The sequence below is a fragment of the Neopsephotus bourkii genome, unplaced genomic scaffold, assembly GCF_033783945.1.
Source record: "Neopsephotus bourkii isolate Nb327-2 ecotype Australia unplaced genomic scaffold, CSIRO-AGI_Nbou_v1 NB_196, whole genome shotgun sequence".
NCBI classification, from domain to species: Eukaryota; Metazoa; Chordata; class Aves; order Psittaciformes; family Psittacidae; genus Neopsephotus; species Neopsephotus bourkii.
The window spans coordinates 12,822,528-12,847,304 of record NW_026900709.1 but is presented as its reverse complement, the minus strand read 5'-3'; the positions used below and the strand labels follow the sequence as shown (position 1 = coordinate 12,847,304).

General features: G+C 38.9%; 1 protein-coding gene across 1 annotated transcript in view; it reads right to left on the bottom strand.

The window, feature by feature from the left end:
- TLK1 (tousled like kinase 1) overlaps positions 1-24,777 on the bottom strand; it is a 70,120-nt gene that overhangs the window by 37,170 nt on the left and 8,173 nt on the right. Inside the window, exons 2-3 of the mRNA XM_061342488.1 lie at positions 5,933-6,051; positions 2,436-2,507 (exon numbers count right to left, since the gene is read on the bottom strand). Of these exons, the coding sequence (XP_061198472.1) occupies positions 2,436-2,507; positions 5,933-6,051 (191 nt within the window). The remainder of the gene's footprint in view (positions 1-2,435; positions 2,508-5,932; positions 6,052-24,777) is intronic.

Sequence of the window (24,777 nt, the reverse complement as noted above, 5' to 3'; positions counted from 1 at the left end):
AGCATTTAATAAAGGTAATGTATACATTTAAAAAGAAGCTGAAATACAGGTCTGGATATTAGTATCAAACATCCAGCTAATGTTTATTGCTCACAATGCTGAACTGAATTCAGAATATAGCCTGGTTCAAGATATTTTGCAGATCAAGGTTTATCTCTCTGAAGTATCTCAATTAAAACTGAGATAAGTTGCCCCTCTTCATACATCCCTCAGACAGAACAACATGAGATGTATTTTCTGCAATCCCATGTGCAAAAAGTAAAAAAAAAGAAAAATTCACACCAGAAACAAAAAGGGTGCTTATGTTGTGTGTGTGAAGCCTGCCATGTTGTGAAAACTGAGAGACGTTTTCTTTTAATGTGTTGCTTAGTGATGAAAGCACAGAATGGTGACATGGATGTAACATTACAATTTGATCAGAAACTGAGGCTCTTGCTAGGAATTAATTTCAATTATTCTGAGATGTGCATTTCTACTTTTTTTTCCTCCCAAAATCTAGTGTGATAAAACAGTTCTCTGCTTCCCATATGAGTAAGTCTTTGTATTTCTACACTACCATCCACAAGAGGAATTCCCTATTATGATAAAACCTTCACTGTCACACCATTAAAAAAACCAACAACAAAAAAACCCCAACACCTCGACCACCACCACCCCTCAAAAAAATCCCACAACTAGTTTGCAATATTGAGAACTAAAGTGTGTTTTTATGGGATTACAGTATATAAGTAACCAGATATTATCGTAAGAACAAAACTATAAAAACTTATTAACATGTTTGGTATTACAATTGCAATTTAAGTGACAACTGACAACTCCTGAACATGGATGAAGAAATCATATTTCATTGTTCAATGTCATTAACAGTAAATGAAAAAAACTGTCTTTCAGAAAACAGAAGACATCTGAAGCACAGAGCAATGGAGCACTGGAAATCTATGCGTGCAGGGACTTTTCTAAGAAAAAGTCTACTTCTATTTTAGAATCCAAACTTTAGAACATTTAAAAAGAAAATAAACCCATCTATCCCTTGTCAGAAGCACTGCTTGAGGTTAAAACACCAAAGATAGGCATCGAACTGTCAAACTTGCATGCCTTGGAAAAATCTTGCCTCCATATCTCATTTATACAACTGTAAAATAATATTTTTCTACACCAAAAAGTTATTATACACAAAGTCAGTGTTCTGAGATCACTTGACTACTCACAGACACGTTATTCTGTCAAGTAATTGCAATAATGCACGGTAACCTTCAGGCTACTGCAGCACATTTCCATTACCACCCTACACCAGAATTGCCTCACTGCAACACTAGGGAAAGTATTTCTAGGAAAAGCCACAAAGAAAAGCAACAGGCAGACTCTTTTGGTTAAGAAAATAGTCTATATACAGTTGAAAGGAAAATCCAGCTGGGAAAGACAAAGGGAAAAAAACCCATACTAGAGCCTTTTTCAAAGATAAAAATATGAAATCACACAATTCTTTATAAGATATTGGTATTAGGAATAAACTAAATTCACTTGCTAGTCAGTCTAATGTAAAAACAAGTATCAGACAGTGTCTCATAGTGACTAAGTGAATGAACAATTAGGCCCCCAAGTAAAGCTTTAACACGTGAAAATAATGTTGAAAGCACATTCCAAACAACATTCCCTCTGGCATGACACATGCTCAAACACAGGTCTAGCCTTGGCTAGAAATGCGTTCCTGCATACAGTGGGTATAATCTTATTGATGCAATCTGTGACGTGCACAGGCAAAATTGTCAAGGACTCGCTGACTCCAAAACAGGTGAATTTTAAGAGCCGCCATCACAGTACCTATATTAATGCTGGTCACTAAGAGGCAAATCTTCTACTCCAGCGAAATCTGCACTCTGCACATTAAAGCCTAGTAACAGTATGAATCCTTTTTTGGATTCTGAAGTGGTACTAGGTAAGAGAACGCACAGTGACAACTGCAGCTTTTACAAATGCAGATGATAGCTGCTGGCTGCACTTAAGAGCAAATCTGTATTTTTGAAGAAAACATAGCAAACTAGTTTCTAGAGTATTTTCAAAGATGCAGCAAATGACTAGGTGAACTTTATCTGTGCTGATAAAAATCTTGTTACTTATTAAACAAAAGACAGCAAACTGTTTTAAGTATTTTCAGCTCCAAATGTTGTATGTACCATCACAACATGACTACGTAGATAATAAAGAAGCAGAAGCACATAGTTTCATGACCAAAAATCAAAAGAAACTTTTAGGAAGTAATTTCTCCTCCTCCGAGAGATGGTATCTTTCAGTAATGTATGCTTTTTCTTATCTAGCTGCGTATTTTGTATTTTACTTTAAAAGCTTCTATATAAAATAAGGTAAACTGGAGTATAAAATTATTACTTGCAGCACTAAAATTCTTAAGTAATAAAAAATGTCCCCCACGTACTTACCTCTGATTCCTTATCACTTAAAGATCCCAAGCTTCCAAAGCTGTGGTTTGAACTTTCGTTATTTGTTGAAGCCTACCAAGACAAATAAAATACGAAATATTTTATGCAAATTTATAGGGCAGCTAATCCACTAATATTATTCACAGTTATAACAAGTAACAGTAATACACTGTCATGCTTGCAAGAGAAAAAGAAACGTATTAACTATAGAGCATTTGTGACTTGAAAGGAGGATGAAGAGTTTTACAGGTGGACGTTTTGTCAGGACACAGCAAATTCTGTATTTCAATTGCTTTTAAGCCAAGTAAAACCCCAGGAACAGTCAAAACCACTTCAGTCTTATTTGGGAATAGCAAAACATCCAATGAAAAATCCTACCAAATGATTCCACGAAACAAGCTTAAAAAGCCAATTCTGCTGAAGGTGCTGGAGACTATGAAAAAACACACATTTTTCACCTTTTTTCAAAGAAAAAGAGGGTTTAATTTCTTCCAAGACAGATAAGCAGGCTGCTGCAAAGATTTAAGTTTTTTTTTAATCCATTCAGTAATAGAGAATAACAACTTTTGACAATATTCTTGTATGTTCTTTAAACAAATATTTTCCTCTAAAGTAATAAATTTAGACTGGAGGAAAGGGGAGAAGAAATTGTGAAATAGTCTCAAGTCACAATACTTCTAAATTAGAAATTTTCTAATGCTGAGATCTTCTGAACACAGAATGGCAACAAGGACACGTTCATATAACAAAAATGCCAACATCAGTTGAGCTTCTTTTTATTAAAAGAAAACCAAAAATCTTATGTCACTGGGTTACTCTTCTCCATACAGGAAGGCAGAGCAAATACTTTGAAGTGAAACAACTACTTCCAAGGCAAATACTCAGCTTGCTTCAAAGCATTACATTCTGACTCTGCACCAGTTTGCAAGACAATACTGACGTGTGACACCTTGTGAACAACTAGACCATCTCTGAATTGAAATTTCTGGAGAAACGTTAACTAAACCCACAAAATTTCCTCATGTGCTTTTCCCCACAGGCAGTTGCTATTATAGAAAAGCCTATATGTAGTTCTTCTTTGCAATGTCCGAGTATCTGATGATCTGAATCAGATAAAACAATCTCAGTAACCCATACACATATTTCCACTCTTGCTTACTGCAAAAGCTTGAAGATTATGTTCTTCCCCCCAGGCCCCCCGCCACTGATTTGAAAACTCTTCAGCAAAACAGTAGATACAGGCAGGTTTTCAAAATAGCAGCCCAAATAAATAAAAATACATCTCAATTTAATTACCAGAAAAATACTGATCTAGAATGTTTCAAAAAATAATCAGTAAGTGCAGCTGCAATCTCTGTATTGTGTTGCTGTGCTAGGAAAATGAGAATTTGGTACATGTGGATTTGGATAGGTATGTGAAGAGGATTTTTTCTGATTTTTACCTTAAAATTGAAAGCAGACAAATGGAGATCATATTTATACATCACATTTTCCCAGTTACCTTTGTACATCAGATCAAAAAGGTTTTATAAGGTTAATAAAAATCAGACAAGCCTCTATCAAAAGTTCCCACCAAGACTAAAGACTGTATTACGGAAGAAAAAAAAATAATAAGCAGGAGGCGAGGGAGGGGAAGACATATTCCAAACACAGCCCAGACCTTCTACTACAGTTAATATTGTCTGCTTGGATACCCTGAATGGGCAGAAATAAGAGAAATACAAATCTTATATTACCATTTTACTGATGATGGGATAAATAACAGGACTAGATATTGGTAAAGAAAAAAAAATGCAGCAAAAGAAGTGATATTGCACTATATACTGAAGATCATTTGTGGAATCTTTCTGGCCAAAAGTGAGAACAATGTCTTAGGTAAGTATCTGCATCAATCAGAAGAGAGTGGTAGTAGTATCTTCTGCAAACAATTTATCAATTCTGGTGATACTAAAAAAAAACCCAAACATTTTATCCTCCTATCCTTTGGAAACCAACTGGGTAAGATAAAATTATCTGTACAAACAGACCTTGGAACATGTCAGGGACAAGAAATTAATATTTTACATGGTAGAGTCAAAAAGGAAATCCGTTGGTTTAATTTTTTTATGGCTAATTTGGATGAACAAATCGAAAACCTGAAAGTGGAATGCACTCTGTCTGAAAGTGAAATTAACTGAACAACAGACAACAACAACAACAAAGAAAAAAAACCCCAAACTTGAACAGATTTATGGAAATGGTAAGCAGCGACTTAGAGGGGATAAAACTTGATTACTTGTAGGGAAAGTGTATTACACACATAGCAGTAGACGGATTCTGAGGAGGAAAGACTGGCAATCAGGCAAGGAACAAACACAAGTGTATCAAAAACTAATGGAAGTATATACAAATACACTGGTTAAATGAAGTTAAACAAAGTTAAAAGAAGGTACAGAGCTAGTAATGAAAAAGGACAAGTGGTCATCTGAATTACGAGCATTTACCTGAACCATTACAATGAGCTGAAAAATTAGGGGAGTAAGTAGTACTAGAGAATTCAAAATTTGCCTAATTTTAATCACAAGATATGGCTAGTATACATTTTTGCAGTCATAATTAGAAAGCAATTAACAAGAGAAAAAAACAGTGCCTCAACTACATTGTGTCAATCCAACCTGCTTCCTCCCCCTGAACAATTACCTCACTTCTTGGTTAAAATGGTAGTAACAGTAACCCATTTTACAGCTTTGTGACAGTTAACTTGCTGTCACTCCCAAAAACAAATTAAGAAGATGCAAGATTACTATGCACCAACTTCAACCCTTTACAGTTTGTTAATAGTCATCAATACATCACACGTCTCCAGAAATTTCATCAATTTCTGCTATCAGGAAGTATTTTGTTATCTGGTCTATGCTGCTAATTAAAATGTGGAATAAGAAGTGAAAAATACTAGCCAAGTTTAAGTAAAATACTTAAAATTTTTATGAGGACACTGCAAACACATTTGAAATGGAATTCAAAAGTACTTTGGTCACAGAACCATAGAAAAGTTAGGGTTGGAAACGACCTAAAGATCATCTAGTTCCAACCCTTTGTTAATCTAGATATATTAGTCTTCTAACAAATTTAATCTTAAAAAACAGGTCACATCACACTCCCTGTGTCTATTTCAAGCTGAACTGTAAACAGCTGGCCATCTGCAGAAAGGACAACTCCACTTAAGTACCAGGAAAAATTTCCATCTGATCACATGTGCGCTACAGTAAAACCACAAAAGAGCCTGCATAAGCCTATTCTTTGGTTGTTTTCAGAACAATTCAATCTCCATGACATAGACAGGTTTAGGAGAAACAATCCTATCTCAAAATAACATAACCAACTAACAAGGATTTTCCTGAGACTCCTTTCCAACCCAATACTTTTGCAAGTAAATCACATGTGCAATATGTAACTGAGACAGTGAGAAATTCATATGTCAAAGATGGTAGACCTGGAAGACTTCTCTTAGAACTTACTTTAGCTCCAACACTGCAACTTCCAGTACTCCCAGTGCTGCCACTTACTACTCCTGTAAATCTTGCCTCTAACAATTCTTGTCTTCTTGGGTCCAGGCTATGAAGCTCATCCATTGCTCCTAAAAAGAGATAAATAAATTAATTATATTCCCTAGTATTTGCAGTGGAATATCTTGCAAACAAGCCAAACATACCACCAGCCTATGTAAAGAAAGGATTTATACTCTCAATGTGACAACGGTTCACCATCTGTTACCTAATAACGAATGCAGTCGATGAATTCCAGAAATTTAGGGGGAAGTTCCATGTATCAGAATAGCCTTGTCAATGTTGGTGAAAACCAGAATGTGTTAGAGGCGTGTAAGAGACATGGAGTCTGTGGTGTGTGATATGCCAACCAGCAAATTATTTATAGATTAAAAACTAGCTGACAGGAGCAAAACACTTTCCAGCATAAACCCTCCCAATTCTGCAATCCCCTTGTTTTCCATGCTAATAGAATTGTTTAAGACATTGATAACCAAGACAAACAAGAATCACAGGGGAAAAAAAAATTCAAAAAAAAAAAAAAAATAAAATCAGAAGGTAGACCACAGTCCCCAACACATGCAAGGGAATGCAGGATTATATGGAGGTTTGAAGGGCAGACAAGCAAGGAGCAGGAGCAGCAATATGAGAGGAGCCATGAGTAAGAAGAGATCCTTGCACAGGTGGTGCCTCTGACAGAGCCCTGCTAAACAGGGTAATGCAGTGCTGCTGGCACTGGCAGAGAAATGAAGATGGAAGGAAATGGAGGAACAAAAGGAGTTTCTGATGAGCTCAGCCTACATGGGTAGGCTGCAACATGATGTGCAGCTTTCTAATTTGTATTTAAATCACTTACGGCTGTTTAATGAGTCTGAAAGATGATCTAGACAAATAGTCTTCCGTATTTACACAAACTGCATTCTTTGTTTTTATCTTTTCAACTACTTGAACATTCAGTTTATCTCCAATTGGAAACATTCCAGTTTCTTTATTTTAAGTAAGATATTTAATGCCAAAGTCTTTATGCACTAGTTCATAGCATATCCCTCAAGTACCATAGAAAGTGATATAGCCTCATCTTTTTCAACTAAGACACAACTTAGTAAGTTTGTGCTTCTGAGTCCCAGAGGACAACACAGCAGTTAAGAAAGGACATTATAGTAATAAATATGTATATTCAAAGTGCTATGAAAAAAGATTTTTGGAATTTCATTTTCATGAAAACTTTTCATGAACTTCTACCTATCAGCTAAGCATCCTGACACCCAAGGCACCAGCACAGCCAATAATATCATCACCAATGACAGAGATGAGACACATTTTTATACAACTCTCCAGTATCTCACTAAACTTAGCATTCAAAAACTAGACCTTTCTGTATCACACATTTTGGCCACTCCTTGCCATGCAGCTAATCCTCCTGGTAAGAAAAGCATGGGCTCTACTATTTGGCTAATTCAAGTTGCCCTTGTTCCTGGGGGGTGTCATCCAGATGATGGCAAGTGGGGTGTCAGTGCTGCTTTAGCGCAGAGCCTGGTACCCAGACCTCCTCTGATGGAAAAAAAACACACCAAGAGAAAAATGGTTGAGAAGGAGACATTCAAGAACTGTCTGGTTGGCAGAGCTTTCTTTCGAAAAAATCAAACCGCAAGTGGTGGTTTAAGGATCCCACATTTTGTTTCTGGAGGTAGGGAAGTTCACCCAAATGCAGCCACATACAGAGCTGGAGGTCTCTTTTCCAGCAATGCAGGCGAATTTTACCCACTTTGAAACTGCAGCTGGTGTATTATCAGCAGTTGTTAACACTGGTTCTGAACTTGCCTAGTGAAAATTCCTCCAATTTCTACATATTTTAAATTGTAAGCTCTTCAGGGTAAAAACTGTTTTACTATGTGTATGCACAATGCAGAACAATCAGGAATCCTCTTTAAACACTTGCTTCCTAAAATACGCTTGTGTACTGCTTCCAAGAGTTTCAAAACCAAATTGTACACTTCTCATATGCACAGAATATACTTCTTAAATTTATACATTGCGCACAGATGTGTACAGCACACCCTTCCTAGGATGTATGTAATCTATAACAGGAAAGCATTCCTCTGAAAAAGCTTAACAAACTAATCACACCAGATTGGTCACACAAGTTTAAATTATTATTGTTTTGCTTCATAACAGTGGAAGTGTTCAAGTGTATGCCTCTCTGAAACAACCTATTCTAGTTTACCAAAGCAACCCGCTTAATGAAGCCGTGTTTTGATTTACTAGCCTACTTGACAGTCACTGCCCACAAAAGTTTAGAGCTTACTCAAAATTACTGACATTCTAGCAATTACAAAACACACATACATTACAGAAACAGATACTATCATATCCTATACAGTTTATTTTATGAAACATGGGAAAGCAATAACCACTGTGGACAGCTAAGGCACATTCAAAGTGCTTCAGGGTAAAATTGCTACAGCAGGTCCCACATACTGTATCTAAACACTAAGGTACTGAATAGATGGCACCCCAGGTTACCTTACAAGTCAGAATTGTAATTTAGCAGGTAGAGGGGTATTCCACAGCACAGATGAAATACAATCCTTTTTTCTTTCTGCTCAGATTTTAGAGCCCACACATGCTAATGAGTACACTGTATTCTCTTCATTATTTGTGCCGGAGTGGTTTTTGGCATTACGGTTGGGGGGTTGTTTTGGTTTGGTTTTAGTTATTGGTATTAAGTATCCAGAACCAAAAATCAACATGCACTCCTCCATTCTGGTCATCTAAAGGACAAGACAGAAAAGCTGGATTCAAACTTCCTTTCAACATAGAGTAAATCCTATGAATATCTATTAAATTGCCTTCCTCATTCATGCTGTAATTTAATTCACCATTCACTCCCAGACACACAGCTGTTTTTTCAAGAAAACACAGTTCTGTACAGTTCTGCAGTTCTCAGCACAAGTTACCTGCTTTTAAAGGTACCATGAGCTTTAAGCCACTTCATGTAAGGGTCAAAAAAAAAACCCAGTTTTTTTAAATACCAAACATTATAAATTCTCCTGCTGCCCACAACATTGACATAACTTACAGTTCTGAACATGTACCCAGACTTATGTGAACTAAGTTCATTCTTACCCCTGAAAACCAACTCACTAACTCAAAGGAAACACAATCACATTCTGCAGGTACCTTCAGTGTATTTACAATGATGCTAAATGAACAACTGGCACTGCTACAACTCACTGTCATTCAACCTTCTACTACCACCTGAATCTCACAGAAAAGCCCTAAAACATGCCACTACTTTACTTCTTGTAACTGCTTTTGGAATGCTTATTCTAGTATTATTTTTAAAAGTTACCAACACTACCTAGCTCTTGTGTTTTTTGGGAGTGGTGGTATCTTCCATATTAATTTATCTTTCAGATTCACACAGCCTCTCCTCTAAAAACTAATATAAAATACACAGATTTCTTGTCCTGGAGAGTACACTTTTTGCGAGAATTCTACAGAAAAGAACTCCAAACTCCTCTGAGAATATGTTGAGCAATGGGTTATGTCAGAAGTCAAAGTTGTAATTCAGACAAGCAATTTATAAGCTCTCTTATGGCATTCAGTATAAAATCAGTTATACTGTACTTTACCTTAGGAAAACAGAGATGCAACGAATCAGAGGATTCTTCATGGTAGTTTGAATTTTCCAGAACTGGTGACCAGAAAATAACGAAGTGCAACTACACCTGTACCCCAGGTCTTGACACCTCCAAATATACAAATACTTGCACAAGATATAGTTATTTAACCAAGTATTTGCTCATATCTGATTGAAACTGACATTTTAGAGAAAAGTTTAGCAGTGAGTTGCAATTGCAAGACTTCACCTCCTAAAACTGGATCTTTTGGGATATACATTTACTACAGTCTCTGTCTCAAAACACTGCTAGACTACCGAGCAGCATCACAGACCCAAACACAAAGGCCTGACAGTTGAGACGTATTTCTCTTTTCCACTAAATATGGAATCAAGCTCTAAGACTCAATCTTTATCTCTGACCCTCTTATTACCCTGAATGGACTCTTGTTATCCGGCAATCAGTTACAGCTTGGAGATGAAGGAAGCTCAACCGCTTTACACACTGCCAGCTTTCTACAATGAAGATAGAGTTCATTATGGAGAAACCAGATTCGTCTTCAAGCAAACCCTCCAGATTTGACAGAGGCCCCCCCATCCCCTGAATGCAAGGCCAGCACAGACCACCTATCACTTAAGTGAAAGGCATACTAGTTTGGTCTGATTTCTTTAACAGAGTTATTTGCACATAGCTTTTAATGCCAAAGCAAAATACTTCAACATGGAGACGTATCTGTTGAGTAGAAGACGACATTTCAACAATAGACCAAATGTAAACAGAATTTCCTGATGTGCTCACAGAAGGCACTTAGCTTTTTTGGTAACACACACAGTATGAGAATTATGTCTGACATAATACCAGCAGATAAAACCAAAGCTTTAAAATACTGAAAGCAAAACAGACTACAGAAAATTACTAAAAACGCAAGTTCTAAAATCTTTACTCATTCTCCTAAAAAAAAAAAAAAAAAGTCCACACAACTATTTTTCTTTTCTTTCACCAACACGAAGATGCACCTTGTTTCTGCATCCACATGTATTTTCTTTTAAGTGAGCCAGCGTCTTGTCTCATCGGGGAAAAAGAAAAACCAACCAAACCAGGCACTCAACTTCACTCTTCTCTCTCACCTTTCTGGAAGTCTGAATTCTCCTTATTGCAGAACCAATGAGAAAGGACTTTTTCAGTCTTCAGGAAAATAGGGCAATTGAGCAAACATTTCTGCTTCTAAAAAAAACCAAACTATTTGATAATAAAATATTTTGTACTCAAGTAAATTCCAGCAATTCACTCTCACGCTGATCAAGGTTTCTTTCTATTAATAGTAAAACTTCCTATTTATTATAGCTTGTGCTTTATATTTGCTTCAGTACCTTACAAAGCCAACTGGGAATAAAGCAATGCAGAACAATTTGTCAGTGAAGGAACATAGAGAGCTCTAAAATACAAGTCTAATCAAGTGAAAAAGTATGACAAATCAAAATATAGTAAGACAACAAACTCTAGAGTGGATCCAAACTTCTTGATTTTTAAGTTGGAAAAAAATGACACCTGTTCCACTTAAAACTAGAACATCTGGGCTGTGAGACTGTGAGACCCAGCCAAGGAAATACAAACCAAAACAAAACAACCAAACCAAACAAAACAAAAAACAAAAACAAAACAACACAAAACAAACCCCAAATAATCCCCAAAACCGACCTGTGTTACTAAACCATGTCTTGAATAGTCTTTCTTCCACAGCACGTTTGGAGGAATTGAGATGCTCCTACAATGGCATAAAGCCAAGCATCAGAAATATGAAAAGACTTAAATTCCAAGGTAACAGTAAGAACGCAACCTGCCCTTAGCAGAAGGCTTTGAAGGGCATCACCATCCAATGTGAGCCACAATCCCAAGGCCCCAGTGATTCAGTACTGCAGACCCAGCAGTCGAGAAGGTCCCACTCAAATCAGCAGTCAATAGGGCAGACAGCAAGATACAGTCACTGAGACTTAAAGTAAAACAAATAAAAAAAAATACCTGAACTATATTTATCTCCTAACAATAGCTACATAACCAAAGCTTAAAGGACACCAGGGTTCCATCTCTTCCAAAATACCTAACAGAATAACAACGAACTGCAGATTACCCATGACAAAGTTTAACCTGAACATTTAGAAATGTTTAAAATCACTGGTTTTCCAATGAAGAGGATTAACAACTTTCACAGATGACTATGAAGCTACTATAATCTCCAAGCAACAGGTAACATGAAAAAGTTCAGGGTACTACATTCGAGTTAAAAACCATCACCATAGCTGAAGTCAAACAGCAGCAGTAAAGGCAACAGCAAAGGGGAAAAATCCAGCTATTCAAGCAAAACTAGCTGTTTGAAAAGACCTTAAGTGATACGAAATTCCTAATGAGATACGTATCTAAGCGCAGGGTCAGGAAAACACAATCAATTTAATTAATCAAGAGTAGTTTTACATGCACAGCGAAAATGCAGCATTTCTCAGCACTTGAGCCACTGACACTGAAGCACACAACACAGAAACCAAATACAAAAATTGTATTTCTCACTGAAGCTCTATTCTCTATTTAGGTACTCCATCTCCTAACAAACACCACCACTATGACTACTGCTAAAGGTGCCCAGGTGAACTCAAAATGCTTTTCTTAACAATCTAAAGAGAGGTTTTATTCCACAAATTAATCCTCTTAAAATGAGAAAGACTGTGTCCAAAAGAATGGGCAGAGGGATGCAAAAAGCTAGAGGTTACTACTGCTTATGGGAGGCTGGGGGGGGGGGGGGTGCTAAAGAAAGAAGGGGGAAAATGGGATAATTAGCAGGCATACAGATCAGGGCTTTGTCTACATAAAATCTGTGGGAGGAAAATAATTTAAGTGGCAAATTCTGTCCTAAAAAAAAAAGCACAATTATGGCAAATCTAACAAATTATAAGAAAAAACAAAAACCATCAGCTTCCATACAAACATCAGAAGACAGTTTCGACAAATAAAACCTCTGCGTCTGCTGATTACAGTTGTATGATTGTTGGATGCAAACTTGTTAAAATACAAAATAAGAGAAAATAAGGTTTTCTGATGGGGAGATAAAACACCCCAAACACAACAATTCTCACTGTCTTCCTGTGAACAAAAGAGCTGACAAGGAAGTGCATTTCAGATAGGTTGTTGAGTTACCTGGACTTTACCACTCAACATTAATTCTCCTGGTGCTCAGGAGAATTACAGATGGTGTCTATTTCTTTTTGGAAGTTTACATTTTGGAGGGGTTTTTTATGACCGCAGCTCACTTTTTAAAAGTGCCGTTTGAACATTGTTTATTTCACTTTCTCCAACAGTTCAACGGTCCAGAAACTTGATCTAAAACAAAAAACCAACTTTGGCTGCTGGAAAGGTAAGTAATTTTCTGCAAATCATTCCACAATAGAAATCAATTATTTAACACTAAAAAAATGTAATGATCATTAGACTTCATCTATGTGCTGCCAGCTTTTGGATTTCAATTGTCTGACCAACAACCTGGAAAGGAAAAGTGAATTACAGAGAAATATGTTCCTGAGGGAACATCTGCTAACACCCTGCAGAAAGACTTATGAATGAACTACTTGAGCCAACTCCAGATTAGCTATCAGACATTTCTGTGTAACAATTTAAGAATGTTTAACTCTCCCCACCTTTCAGCTAGGCACCCTCTTCTAAGGATCCCTTGGCCACCATGTGCCTCCTCAGACAGCTGGAGGCAGCAGAAGAGCTGAATTTCCAAGTTGCCTCCCAATGTCTTTATGTGGCCACAAACAACATATACTCATGCGTGTGGGTTTATGCCACAAAGATGGCAACTCAGAATGGCTCATTCAGAGCTCAGGGAGTGATTCATACAACAGAGAGAACAATAGCTCCCCAAGGGTCTACTCTATTGTAATGGGGGCTGAACCAGGCATGCAACTATGACCGAGGCAAGCTGGTGATGCCTTGTTTCTGACAAGTCCCTCTGCTAATCCAGCCCCTCAGAAGTACAACTGAATTGCCTTGAAGCCACACATGGCTCAAGAGCAATGCACAAGCCTCTTGAAGCAACAAAGAGCTCTTACTTCTGAATGACAGCATTTTTAATACATATTGCATACAAAAAAAAAAACGCACTTTCCTTCAACACCACAGACAACAAACCCATCGCACGGGTGCAGACACAACTTGCTTGAGGTGCAGCACAGTACCTAAGATAAGTACTAATGTAGGAAATGGAAAGACTTGAAAACAAAAAACCCCCAACTGATTAAGTACCTTTAAAAATTACATCCCAAACCTGAAACAGACAACATGCATGTTTATGACAGTTTTCAAGACTCAGGTCTGTCTAACAATTAATGGTGCTGATGGGTCTGAAGCTTTTTGCAATATTCACTGAAACAGGCATGCTGTGTCTCATTCCAATCCTGTCTGTTATTCAGAAAACAAGTCAAAATTTAGTTTTATTTGGCACGTGAAACTTTACATTGGTTGGGTTTTAGCCAGACTTTTCCTTATGCTAGTTCTTCCTGAAGAAATCCTTCACAGACCACATTTTCCCCATCTTGACCCAAAAATTATTATGCCACTATTTTTTGCGGTCTCTTTTTCCATATTAATGTTAGCAGTTGGCAAGTAAAGAATAATTAATAGAGAGGAAACAAGACACAGTGTAGAACATTCAACATGGCATCCACTTATCCATTTCCCAGACTTCCACAATGTAACTCCCATGTGCACCATGTACAGGAAGCGTTAGCATAGCAAATACTGCTATGAGCAACAGAACCATGACAAGGTCCCTCCTGAGTCTGTTGAATAACATTCAATGTGATGAATGAAGGGGGAAAGGACAACTGACAGATGATGCAGTACCTTACTAGCATCTTGAAAGCTGTTTATCTTGGAACTGCCACCCCTCAACAGCAGTAAGGAGGCTGGTATCTCTGTATTTTCTCTTCACACACCTTAACTAGACAAAAACTGAATTCAACAGATCAGTTCATGTACAGAGTAACAGAAACATCTGCTGTGCCCAACAGCAGAACAGTCCACTCAGAAAAAGAATTCCCCACATCCAAAATCCCTCTCCTTGTCCAGTAATTCCTTCTAGGCTCTTAAAACCAACAGCGACCTAAGCAAGATCAGAGTGTACTTCCTACATTGAAATCCCAAGCTGCAAGAACCTTCTCCACCATGAAAGCCCTCCTGTATCAATCAAAGAAAAAAGATGCTACAAAAAATACTCTGCAGAAAAGCAGCATCAGTGAATAATATTATAGAATGGTTTGTTTGGGTTAGAAGGAACCTTACTGGTAATTTCGTTCCAACCTCCCTGCCATTAGATGAGGTTGCTCAAAGATCCATCCAACTCATCCAAACCCCTGAACATTTCCAGCTGAACTCATACAACTAAGAGCTTAAATAATAAAAAAATTGCTAAAAACAGATTTCCAGAGTTGTTGGCTACAATACCATACGCAGAATGAGCCTGACAAAGAAGTCAATGCTTTGAGCATATACAAACTAGATGACTGATATCCTGAATGTGTTCATTACAGTGAACGGTACCTATTCCTTTGAAACCTGTAGCTATATAATCCCAAGTGTCGTATTTTCCTGATTTTTTAGAGACCTGGATTACTCACAATTGTCCTCTATATTATTCTGAACTGCCAAGAGCAATCAAAGAGTGGGTTCTGATCTGACAGAAGAATTTTGATGCCTGTATTAACACCACCAACTTCTACTACTTAATAGGGAACTGGCAGAGCCAGTGTTTCAAAGAAACAAGTAGATTTGTTAACTTAGTCTTCACTGATTGTTTTGCACTCTTTACAGCTAAAGATGGTGATACCCATGAGCAAGTTTATTGACTAGTTGACTTTTGCTGTCTGATGTGCTTCTCCAAGCATTTAGCTCATTTTGAACAAGTGTACAGGTACTGGAAACAAATGCATCTTCAGTAAAACCTTTTGTAATGACAGCATCCGATTTGAACATCTGCTACAGTGATGGAATAATGAGAGACACAAAGCAATCATATGAAGTGCTTTAATAAAGTTTAAGACAACTGTCAGTTATGGCAGCAACTGGGTAGCCTACTAATAGATCCTTCCTGATGTTTCCTGTCATCTCTTACCATTATAGTCAGTGCCTGCAGAAACTGGATACTAAGGTCTCTGAAGTCTCACCTAAAGCCTTAAACAACCACATCAAGGTTCCATGAAGCTTTCTCCTGGAAAGGGAAGCCTCATTACACAATGGTAAGGTCAACAGCAGTTTTGTTTCTTCAGAGTTAAGAACAACGGTCTGGTTAAAGAAAAACTATGCTAAACGCATAGCTAAATGATTGTATACTACCATGTTAGAAAAAAGATGAGAAGAAAATATGACGGTACCCCTGTGTATGCTTCAGTCTACTGGAGATCCTTGGTCAATCGAAAGTAAAAGAAGTCCTTGTTAGTGCCCTATACAGCAGTATCAGTGCTGCTCTACTGCACTGTTCTACCACTACTGCGATTGATAAACAAATATACAGTATAAGGATGATAAGTTTATGCTTACAATCACCCTATAACATAAGAGAAGCCTATTTATATTTTACAAAAAGCACTTAACATCTTGGTTGAAATTACACAAGACATCTGTGGCAGAAACACTAAAGCACTGTCTTCCCAGGTAGCAAACATCTGCCTTGAACATAACTTTATGTCAAGAGAGATAAAAACTAACACAGCCTGGGCTGCACATATGCAGGCGACATGCTGCCTGCCTAACTCTACCAGCTCCCTTTTCATCTCTATGTAGAGGAATCTGCAGCAATAACTATTGCTTCCAGACAGCTCTGTAAAAAGTAACCAAACAGAAACAGAGAAGCAAAATTTGCCCATTTCAGCTTCATTTGCTGCAAAGTCAGATGATCCCTGTCCCCTTGGGGAAGAGGCAGTAAGCAGAGAGAAGCACTCTACAAGTTCATGGGTCACTTGTTGGCAATGCAGACTAACAGGTCACAAGGTAACACCAGTTTTGTGGTACTTTCAAAAAGCGCATCACGTTCTGAACAAAAGCTCACTACATTCCATTTATTTCTATGCTGAAAAGGACTAAAAGCCTGGAGCAGTCCTGAAGAATAAAAACATCTACCTAGAGAAATACCAGAAAGTACAGCAAATTTCATTTGCTGCATTCATTTATTAGAAAACAAACCGGCAGCTCTAAACACTCCAGTCCACGAAATGGCTGTACTGCAAGGATTAAAATGGCACAGACCTTTTGCACGTATCAAAAATAAACAGTGGTTTCTGCTATCTAACGAAGAAGTGAAAAGGAAGTTAAAAGCAGAGGTCACCTACGGAGCAGGAAGAGAGGGAGCAATGCCCCTTCCCATAGGGTTTTTGGTTCTCATCCTCACTCTGCAGAAAAAGTAAACCATGAAGGAACAAATACGAATTGTGCACCTTTTCCTCAAATGAATTTGTCTGGAAGTTAACTATAGGAAAGAAAGGCAGTCCAAAAAGCCCCAACAATGTCACAGAATAAATGTATCTTATTTTTTTCATATCAGTCATTTGGTATTTGAAAGCTGTATTTGCATCAAAATAAGTGTTTCAGTTGTTAATTTCCTGTATTTCCTAATCTCCTTACTTATGTAACTCCTACTGCCATTTCTGCCCTCATGATCTCCAAAATTTTCCCAGCACAGACAGTCCACTGACTGTAGAGGGAGACGTAAGTGTTCTGCTCCCTAAAATACACAGGATATAACAAAATGCTGATCACAGTATGTAACTCTCGACCAATGTTGTTTTCACCATGACATGGCAAGCAACATGCTACAAATAAGAAACCAAGCAAAATACCCTAAGTCTTTCCAAATACATTCATCTATTTCACTCATAACATTATGATCAACTAGAACTTCAACCCCCATATACTTACATAAGCAACTACATTTTAACATCAAACATGTAGAAAAGCTTATTGCACCTCTAAGATTAAACTGGGACAGTAAATTCACCTGTAACTGTAAGCACAAGACTTATGAACTATTTTGGCTTCTGAACTATACCATCTTAAGAAAAAAAGGCACCAACCTCAAACAACACTGCCAATTTCCTCTTTTCAAAATATCTTTGTGGTGTACACAGCATAGAATATAGTGATAATTAAAACAAATAAAACAAATTTATATTAAGAGATTTAGGCTGCTGAATTACAGCTTTGTGAGAAACCATCACACCAGTGGGCAGCTCATACAACAGGGACCCTCCTGCCAATGCTGAGAGGACCGTGCTACCTACAGGATAGCTTATGATTTTTTCTCTTGTAGGCAGCCTGTCTATAGGTGGTGCTCACACAAGGTGCTTCTTAGGTTTTTGTGGTGCTCCTCTGGTGGTGCTCCTTAGGGGTTTGCAGCTTTTTAATCTACAACTCAACCAGTATCACAGTATCACAGTATGTTAGAGATTGGAAGGGACCTCAAAAGATCATCTAGTCCAATCCCCCTGCCGGAGCAGGAACACCTAGATAAGGTTACACAGGAACGTGTCCAGGCGGGTTTTGAATGTCTCCAGAGAAGGAGACTCCACAACCTCCCTGGGCAGCCTGTTCCAGTGTTCTGTCACCCTCACTGAGAAGAAGTTTCTTCTCAAGTTTAAGTGGAACCTCTTGTGTTCCAGTTTGTACCCATTGCCCCTTGTCCTATCATTGTTTGCCACTGAGAAGAGCCTGGCTCCATCCTCGTGACACTCCCCCTTTATATATTTATATACACTAATAAGGTCACCCCTCAATCTCCTCTTCTCCAAACTATAGAGACCCAGCTCCCTCAGTCTTTCCTCATAAGGGAGATGCTCCACTCCCTTAATCATCTTAGTTGCCCTGCGCTGGACTCTCTCCAGCAGGTCCCTGTCCTTCTTAAACTGAGGGGCCCAGAACTGGACACAATATTCCAGATGAGGTCTCACCAGGGCTGAGTAGAGGGGAAGGAGGACCTCTCTCGACCTACTAACCACCCCCCTTCTAATACACCCCAGGATGCCATTGGCCTTCTTGGCCACAAGGGCACAGTGTCGGCTCATGGTCACCCTGTCGTCCACCAGGACCCCCAGGTCCCTCTCCCCTACACTGCTCTCTAACAGGTCGTTCCCCAATCTATACTGGAACCTGGGGTTGTTCCTGCCCAGATGCAGGACTCTACACTTTCCCTTGTTATATTTCATCAAGTTATTCCCCGCCCAACTCTCCAGCCTGTCCAGGTCTCGCTGGATGGCAGCACAGCCTTCTGGCGTGTCGGCCACCCCTCCCAGCTTAGTGTCATCAGCAAACTTGCTGATAGTACACTCAATTCCCTCATCTAAATCGTTGATGAATATATTAAATAATACTGGTCCCAGTACCGACCCTTGAGGCACTCCACTAGATACAGGCCTCCAACTAGACTCCGCCCCATAGACTACAACTCTCTGGCTTCTCTCCTTCAGCCAGTTCACAGTCCACCTCACTACCCGATCATCCAGACCACACTTCCTCAATTTAGCTGCGAGGATGCTGTGGGAGACTGTGTCAAACACTTTGCTGAAGTCGAGGTAGACCACATCCACCGCTCTGCCATCATCCATCCACCGTGTTATTTCCTCATACAACGCTACGAGATTGGTCAAGCATGACTTCCCCTTGGTGAAGCCATGTTGACTGCCCCTCATAACCCTCTTATCCTTGATATGCCTTAAGATGGCACCAAGGATAAGGTGTTCCATCACTTTCCCAGTAGCTTCTGAACTAACAGGACAATCCAAACTTCACTGAATAGGGGAATAAAATTGTTTCCGTAAAGTCCTTTGTAGGGAGGGGCCTCTCAGAATATGGCTCTAAATAGAGAAATTACACACATGTAAAGCTGACATGTTAATGACTATGCCTATATTTTCCTAGGACTTTGCAGTACTGCTCCCATTCTAAACAAGGAAAAAATGAGACTTGTATGAAATCACACATGAATCAGTTAAAAATCAAGTTTAAAGGTAAGGGGAAAAAATATTTTCAACGTTGTACTCATCTTTCTTACAGCACAGCTCCAAAGCCTATTGATACCAACAGTGTACACTAAATTCAGTTGCAACTTTGTGCACTGAACATTTTTAAAAATTCAGCACCCACCCAGCGCACAGACAAAGAAACATCCTATGTAATCATCTGTCAAAAATTCAGTTTTAGTGTTGCTCAGCATTACCATTAAAGAAATCTGCTTTACAGCCATTTCTCCTATCCAGCGCTCAATGCCTAATTTTAAACCAGCTTCTTTTCTGCTATACTATCACTTTCATTCATGTTTTAGAAGAAAAGGATTCTCATTCCTTTCAGCATAGCCGCTTCCTGAGAACTGCCCATCTTGCAGGCAAACAGGTTTTAGCGAACTGACTTTATGGAAGAAAGTCTGTGATAATGTGAATATAATTTCATAACATAAATCATAGAATAGTTAGGGTTGGAAAGGACAGCAAGATCACCTAGTTCCAACCCCCCTGCCATGGGCAGGGACACTAGTTAAATCCCTGAAAAGGGGCAGATTTTTAGGCTTTGATAGTGGAAAAAAGCGCCAAACAAATGGATTTAGGTGTTTATTTCACACATACTTCAAGACAGTAGTAAAAATACTTATGTGCAATTAACATCATCCACCATGTAGAACCACTCGAACACTCGGCTAATAGTACTTGTTCCTCTACAAAACTAACCACAGTTCTTCTTCATTAAAGGATAAGGATGCTACACCAGCTTCTGTGGACTACTGTGGCTGTAATTTAAGTAAAAATAAGTGTGATCCAAGTTCTCTTCCCCAGCTGGCAGGAGGTAATGCAGGGCTTTTCCTTAAAATAGCTCGTACCAGATGCAGAGGAGGACGATGGAATTCTTGGATGGTTGAAGCAGGCCTCCTGGAACCTACCTCCTACAGCCAAATTGACAGAGGAGCCAGTGCTACCAGGAGGTTACCAACAGCTAAGAAGTGAGGATGCCTTTCACTTGGCATACACTTAGCCTGCATGCTCCCACACTCCTGACTTCGGGGGGTGACTAAACCAAGCTAACTACATGGGAGATTTTTTAAAAACTGAGTAAATCTATCAACAAATCTACGGCAGACTTCGAGAGGATCCAGAGCTGAGCCAGGCTCTCCACCTGTTAGAAAAGGCAGAGTCTAAATGAGACAGTCAGGCAAGGCTAAAGCCCTGATGAGTCTCCGCTGCTTTGGTGTGCTACCTCTGTGGCAAAAAGACAACTGAAGTTTAAGAACAGGTAAAAGCAACGGTACAAAACCACATCAGTGACGGGGAAGCTTCACCGGCAGCAGCTCCCAGGGGGGAAAGCCGGTGGAGCGGGAGGCCGCCCCCCTCGCCGTGCCGTGCCCGCTCCGTTAGGGCCAACGGACAGGACGCGCCCCCCTCAGGTGGCAGCCGGCAGTTACAACCACCACGCGGCGGCGGTCAGCACGCTCACGTGACACGGCCGCGTGACTTTAAAGAGACAGGAGAGCTTTTAAATAGCAGGTGGCCAACGCAACTGAGCGAGTGCACCCGCGGAGCCTGGTAGAACGGTCGGACTAATACCAGCCTAGTCTCCAACGAAGCCCTTCTACATCCCTAACAGCTAGCCACACCACCTGGTTCGGTAGCTACCTCCATCACTAATTCAAACACTATCTACATTTACTGCTTTTATGTAACAAAACGATGTTCTACAAGTACTACATCCTAACATGATTATTTATCAACTGAGAGAACTCAGAAATCACTCGGTATCTTTGGCTTATTCATGCAACAAACCCAACAGATTCAATGACTCGACGGATGTAACAAAAAGCAATTGTGATGACCAGTCTTGAATTAAACGCAACCGAAAATGAGGAATGTTTATTCTTAAAGACTTAAAGCATACTAATAAAATACGTTATTTCCCCAAAATCCCTTGTTTGGTCCTTTATCCACAACAATTTGAAACTGGATTTCACCTTTTCTCAAGAGGTAGCTGTTGGCCAAGCAGGATTTTGACACCCAAGGTAAACCAACGTTCCTCTCCAGTCTTTCTAGACATGGGCACCCATGAACTCTTAACTGCACAAAGCACTTGTGATTGCTGCCAGCACTACAGTCCAGTGCTCCCACATGGTTAATGCACCAGGGGACACGAGAGGAGACACTCCCGGCTGCATCCTCGCAAAACCATGCCAATGAGTGCACCTCCAGCTGAGCACGGACGGTCAATGCTTGAATGTTTGGAAGGTTCTGGCTTCTACCACATCGACTGCCCCCTTTGTCAAAAACTACCTTTCCTCCAGCAAAATCAACACCATGCACAAATGGAGACTGAGCAGAGGGACCACAATTTGGGGAGGAAAATGACAGTTCAGAGAAGCCCAGGGGAAGCAGAGGAGTAGGACAAGACTGGAGGTCACTCTTGTGACCCAGCACTGGTCAGGAAGGGAGAGGGGCAGTGGGAGGAGGCAGGCTCAGGGACCTGGTCTAGGAGAGCACACACAACCCACCCAGATAGTGGCGTACTGCCAGATTCTGCAGCTCCTGACAGTCACTGGTACTGCTGCCTCATCATTGCTTCCCTTAGAAAAATGGGATTTCAAAGCCACAAGAAGAAGAAAAAGAATTAAAAATAGCAGTTTCTCTCTGTCTCTCTTGTATGGACAAACTTAAAGAAAAAGATGTAAGGAAAACAGCAGGAAAGTGGTGTCAGACGCTGGCAGAGGTCGGTGCCTGTTGTTTGCACTTCTCTAGAAGAGAAAAACAAGTGAAAGGCTTGGAGAGAACAGCACGTTGCTATTTAGCCAGGAGAACAAATCAGGTCAACTTTCAATCACACGACACAGAGAAGGGGGAAAAAAATAAAAAAATCACTATTAAGGTCATTTACTGGAAATAATTTTGTTGTCATAGCTTCAACATTTCATTCCCAAATTATGATATATGTTGCAAGTACAACAGGGAGAAAAAATACAAGAAATGTAACATTAATGTATAATCTAATATACAACCAGACTCTGCTTTTTTGTGAACTCTACATGTTTCTATTCTCCTCTATGATTCTGTTTAGAAGCAAACACCTATATAAAAAGCTAAAAATCAAGATACAGCAAAACTATCATGATCAATCTAGCAGCCAAATTTTGTATCATCTGCAGTATTCATCAGCAGGTTTAACAAAATCACATCTTTGGAAAAATGAATCAGGTTTTTAAGAAGTATGTAATAACAGACAACAGGAATTTAGAACATTTTTATTAAAAGGCAGCTGAAGTTTTTGTGTAAGCTGAGCTTGTTTATGAGACTGCTATGGGGGATGGGGGGGCCTAACAACATTAGTATTCCTGATGACTAAACAGACTGCTCATCAAGACTTCATACACACATTTTGTGTAGATATATAAAAGTGTGTACATGCACGATATAAAAAATTGCCTCTTCCTTAATACTAACCAATTGGATGTTCTGGTTGCAACAGCATGTATCAAGAGACTGAAAAAAGAAAATTATCTATGGATGCAGAATACAAAATACCATCTAACAAGGAAGCAAAGACCATGATTTTTGCCTTTCATAGTTTGAATACTGGCGTTACCCTTCTTAGGCATTATTAGTATCACAATCATTTAATAATACAATTTAATTAGAAAGAGGTAATACACAATCTGATTACGTAAGTAGAGGTAAATTAAATAGGCAATGAACTTCACAGAAAGCAATCGCATACTGAAGCAATAATGTGCACAGGAAAAAGTGCTTTTTGTATCTCGTTTTAAAATTCTAAACCTGCATCTTCAGGAACTCCTCTGATCTCTATCACTTTAAAATACAAAAATCCCACTCATAATGGCTCTTCATGACACTGAATACAAAGATACTATAACAAGAATTAGTCTACTTTATTGAAAGTTGAAGCTTGCAGAAAACTTGCTAGATAGCCTTCTATCATAGGTCTGTACCGTGAATAAAACTACTGAAACTAAAATGCAACACTAGTAATTAAAAAGTTTCTAGACCGTGTATCAAAGACACAGCAACCACTCCCCAACAACAGCCAGCTCAAGGAACAACTGACTTGAAAAAGAAACAAACCAAACAAAAACCATAATGACCAATACACCTATTCTTAATAATCTATAATCAGCACTACCGCAACTAAAATTACTTCACAAAGATAATCAGACTACCATCACTCTTCACACCACTGTGTAAATTCTCATCTAGCAGTGGAAGGGGACACACAGGGCCAAAAGAGCGCCTGCAAGGGCAGAAGACTCTCATAGATATACCTTAGCATGACTTAGCGCTAACAAAGGACTTTTACTTTGAAAACTTTCAAATCGTCTGATGCATCTTTTCATAAAACTTTTAACAGAACTATTAAAAACAGATTATTCCCTATCGAGACTAAGAGAATTTGCCACTAAATTAAGACCTCCAGCATAATACCTGCAAAATGTTTTTCCTACATAAACATGGTATTTGTAAAATATAAAATAACAAAGCTATTTCAAAGTTACTGTATTTTTCACTGTACAAACATATTTATTGAAAGAACTGGTTTCATTACGATCTTACATGTGCAAATACGGTTGGTCTTTACAATGATATCACTTACAAAAATATAAACCTTGTTGTAAGTCACCAGTGTTCATCAAAACTAGAACTTGTCCTGTAAACAAACATGTTTTAAATTATAATTCTGTATATTTAATTTAAAACTGCACATTTCTACTGATGTTAAAATGAATACTATTAATTGTGTACGTTTTCAATTGCTTCATAATGAAAATATCAACTTACTAAAGGACATGACTCTCATTGCTTTTACTAGGAATAAGCTAAGAAACAGCGAAGACAGCAACCTCCCCATGGTCCAAAATAGCTAGAAAGAGGGTATTAGGCCACCAAAAAAAACCCCAAAATCACTGGCAGAAGCACAGCTGCAAAATGTAGGACAAAACTGGGGAACCTATGAGAATGCAGCATTAACTAGAAAACGCAACACTTAACAAATACAGCTACACAGTGCATAGGCCTGATTAGCCTAAGCCACAAGAATGAAGGAAAGTAGTATTAGAAATCCTACTGGCAGCGTCTTCTGAGTTTTTCTCCAAGGAGTCCAAGAGTTCAGTGGTGGAGA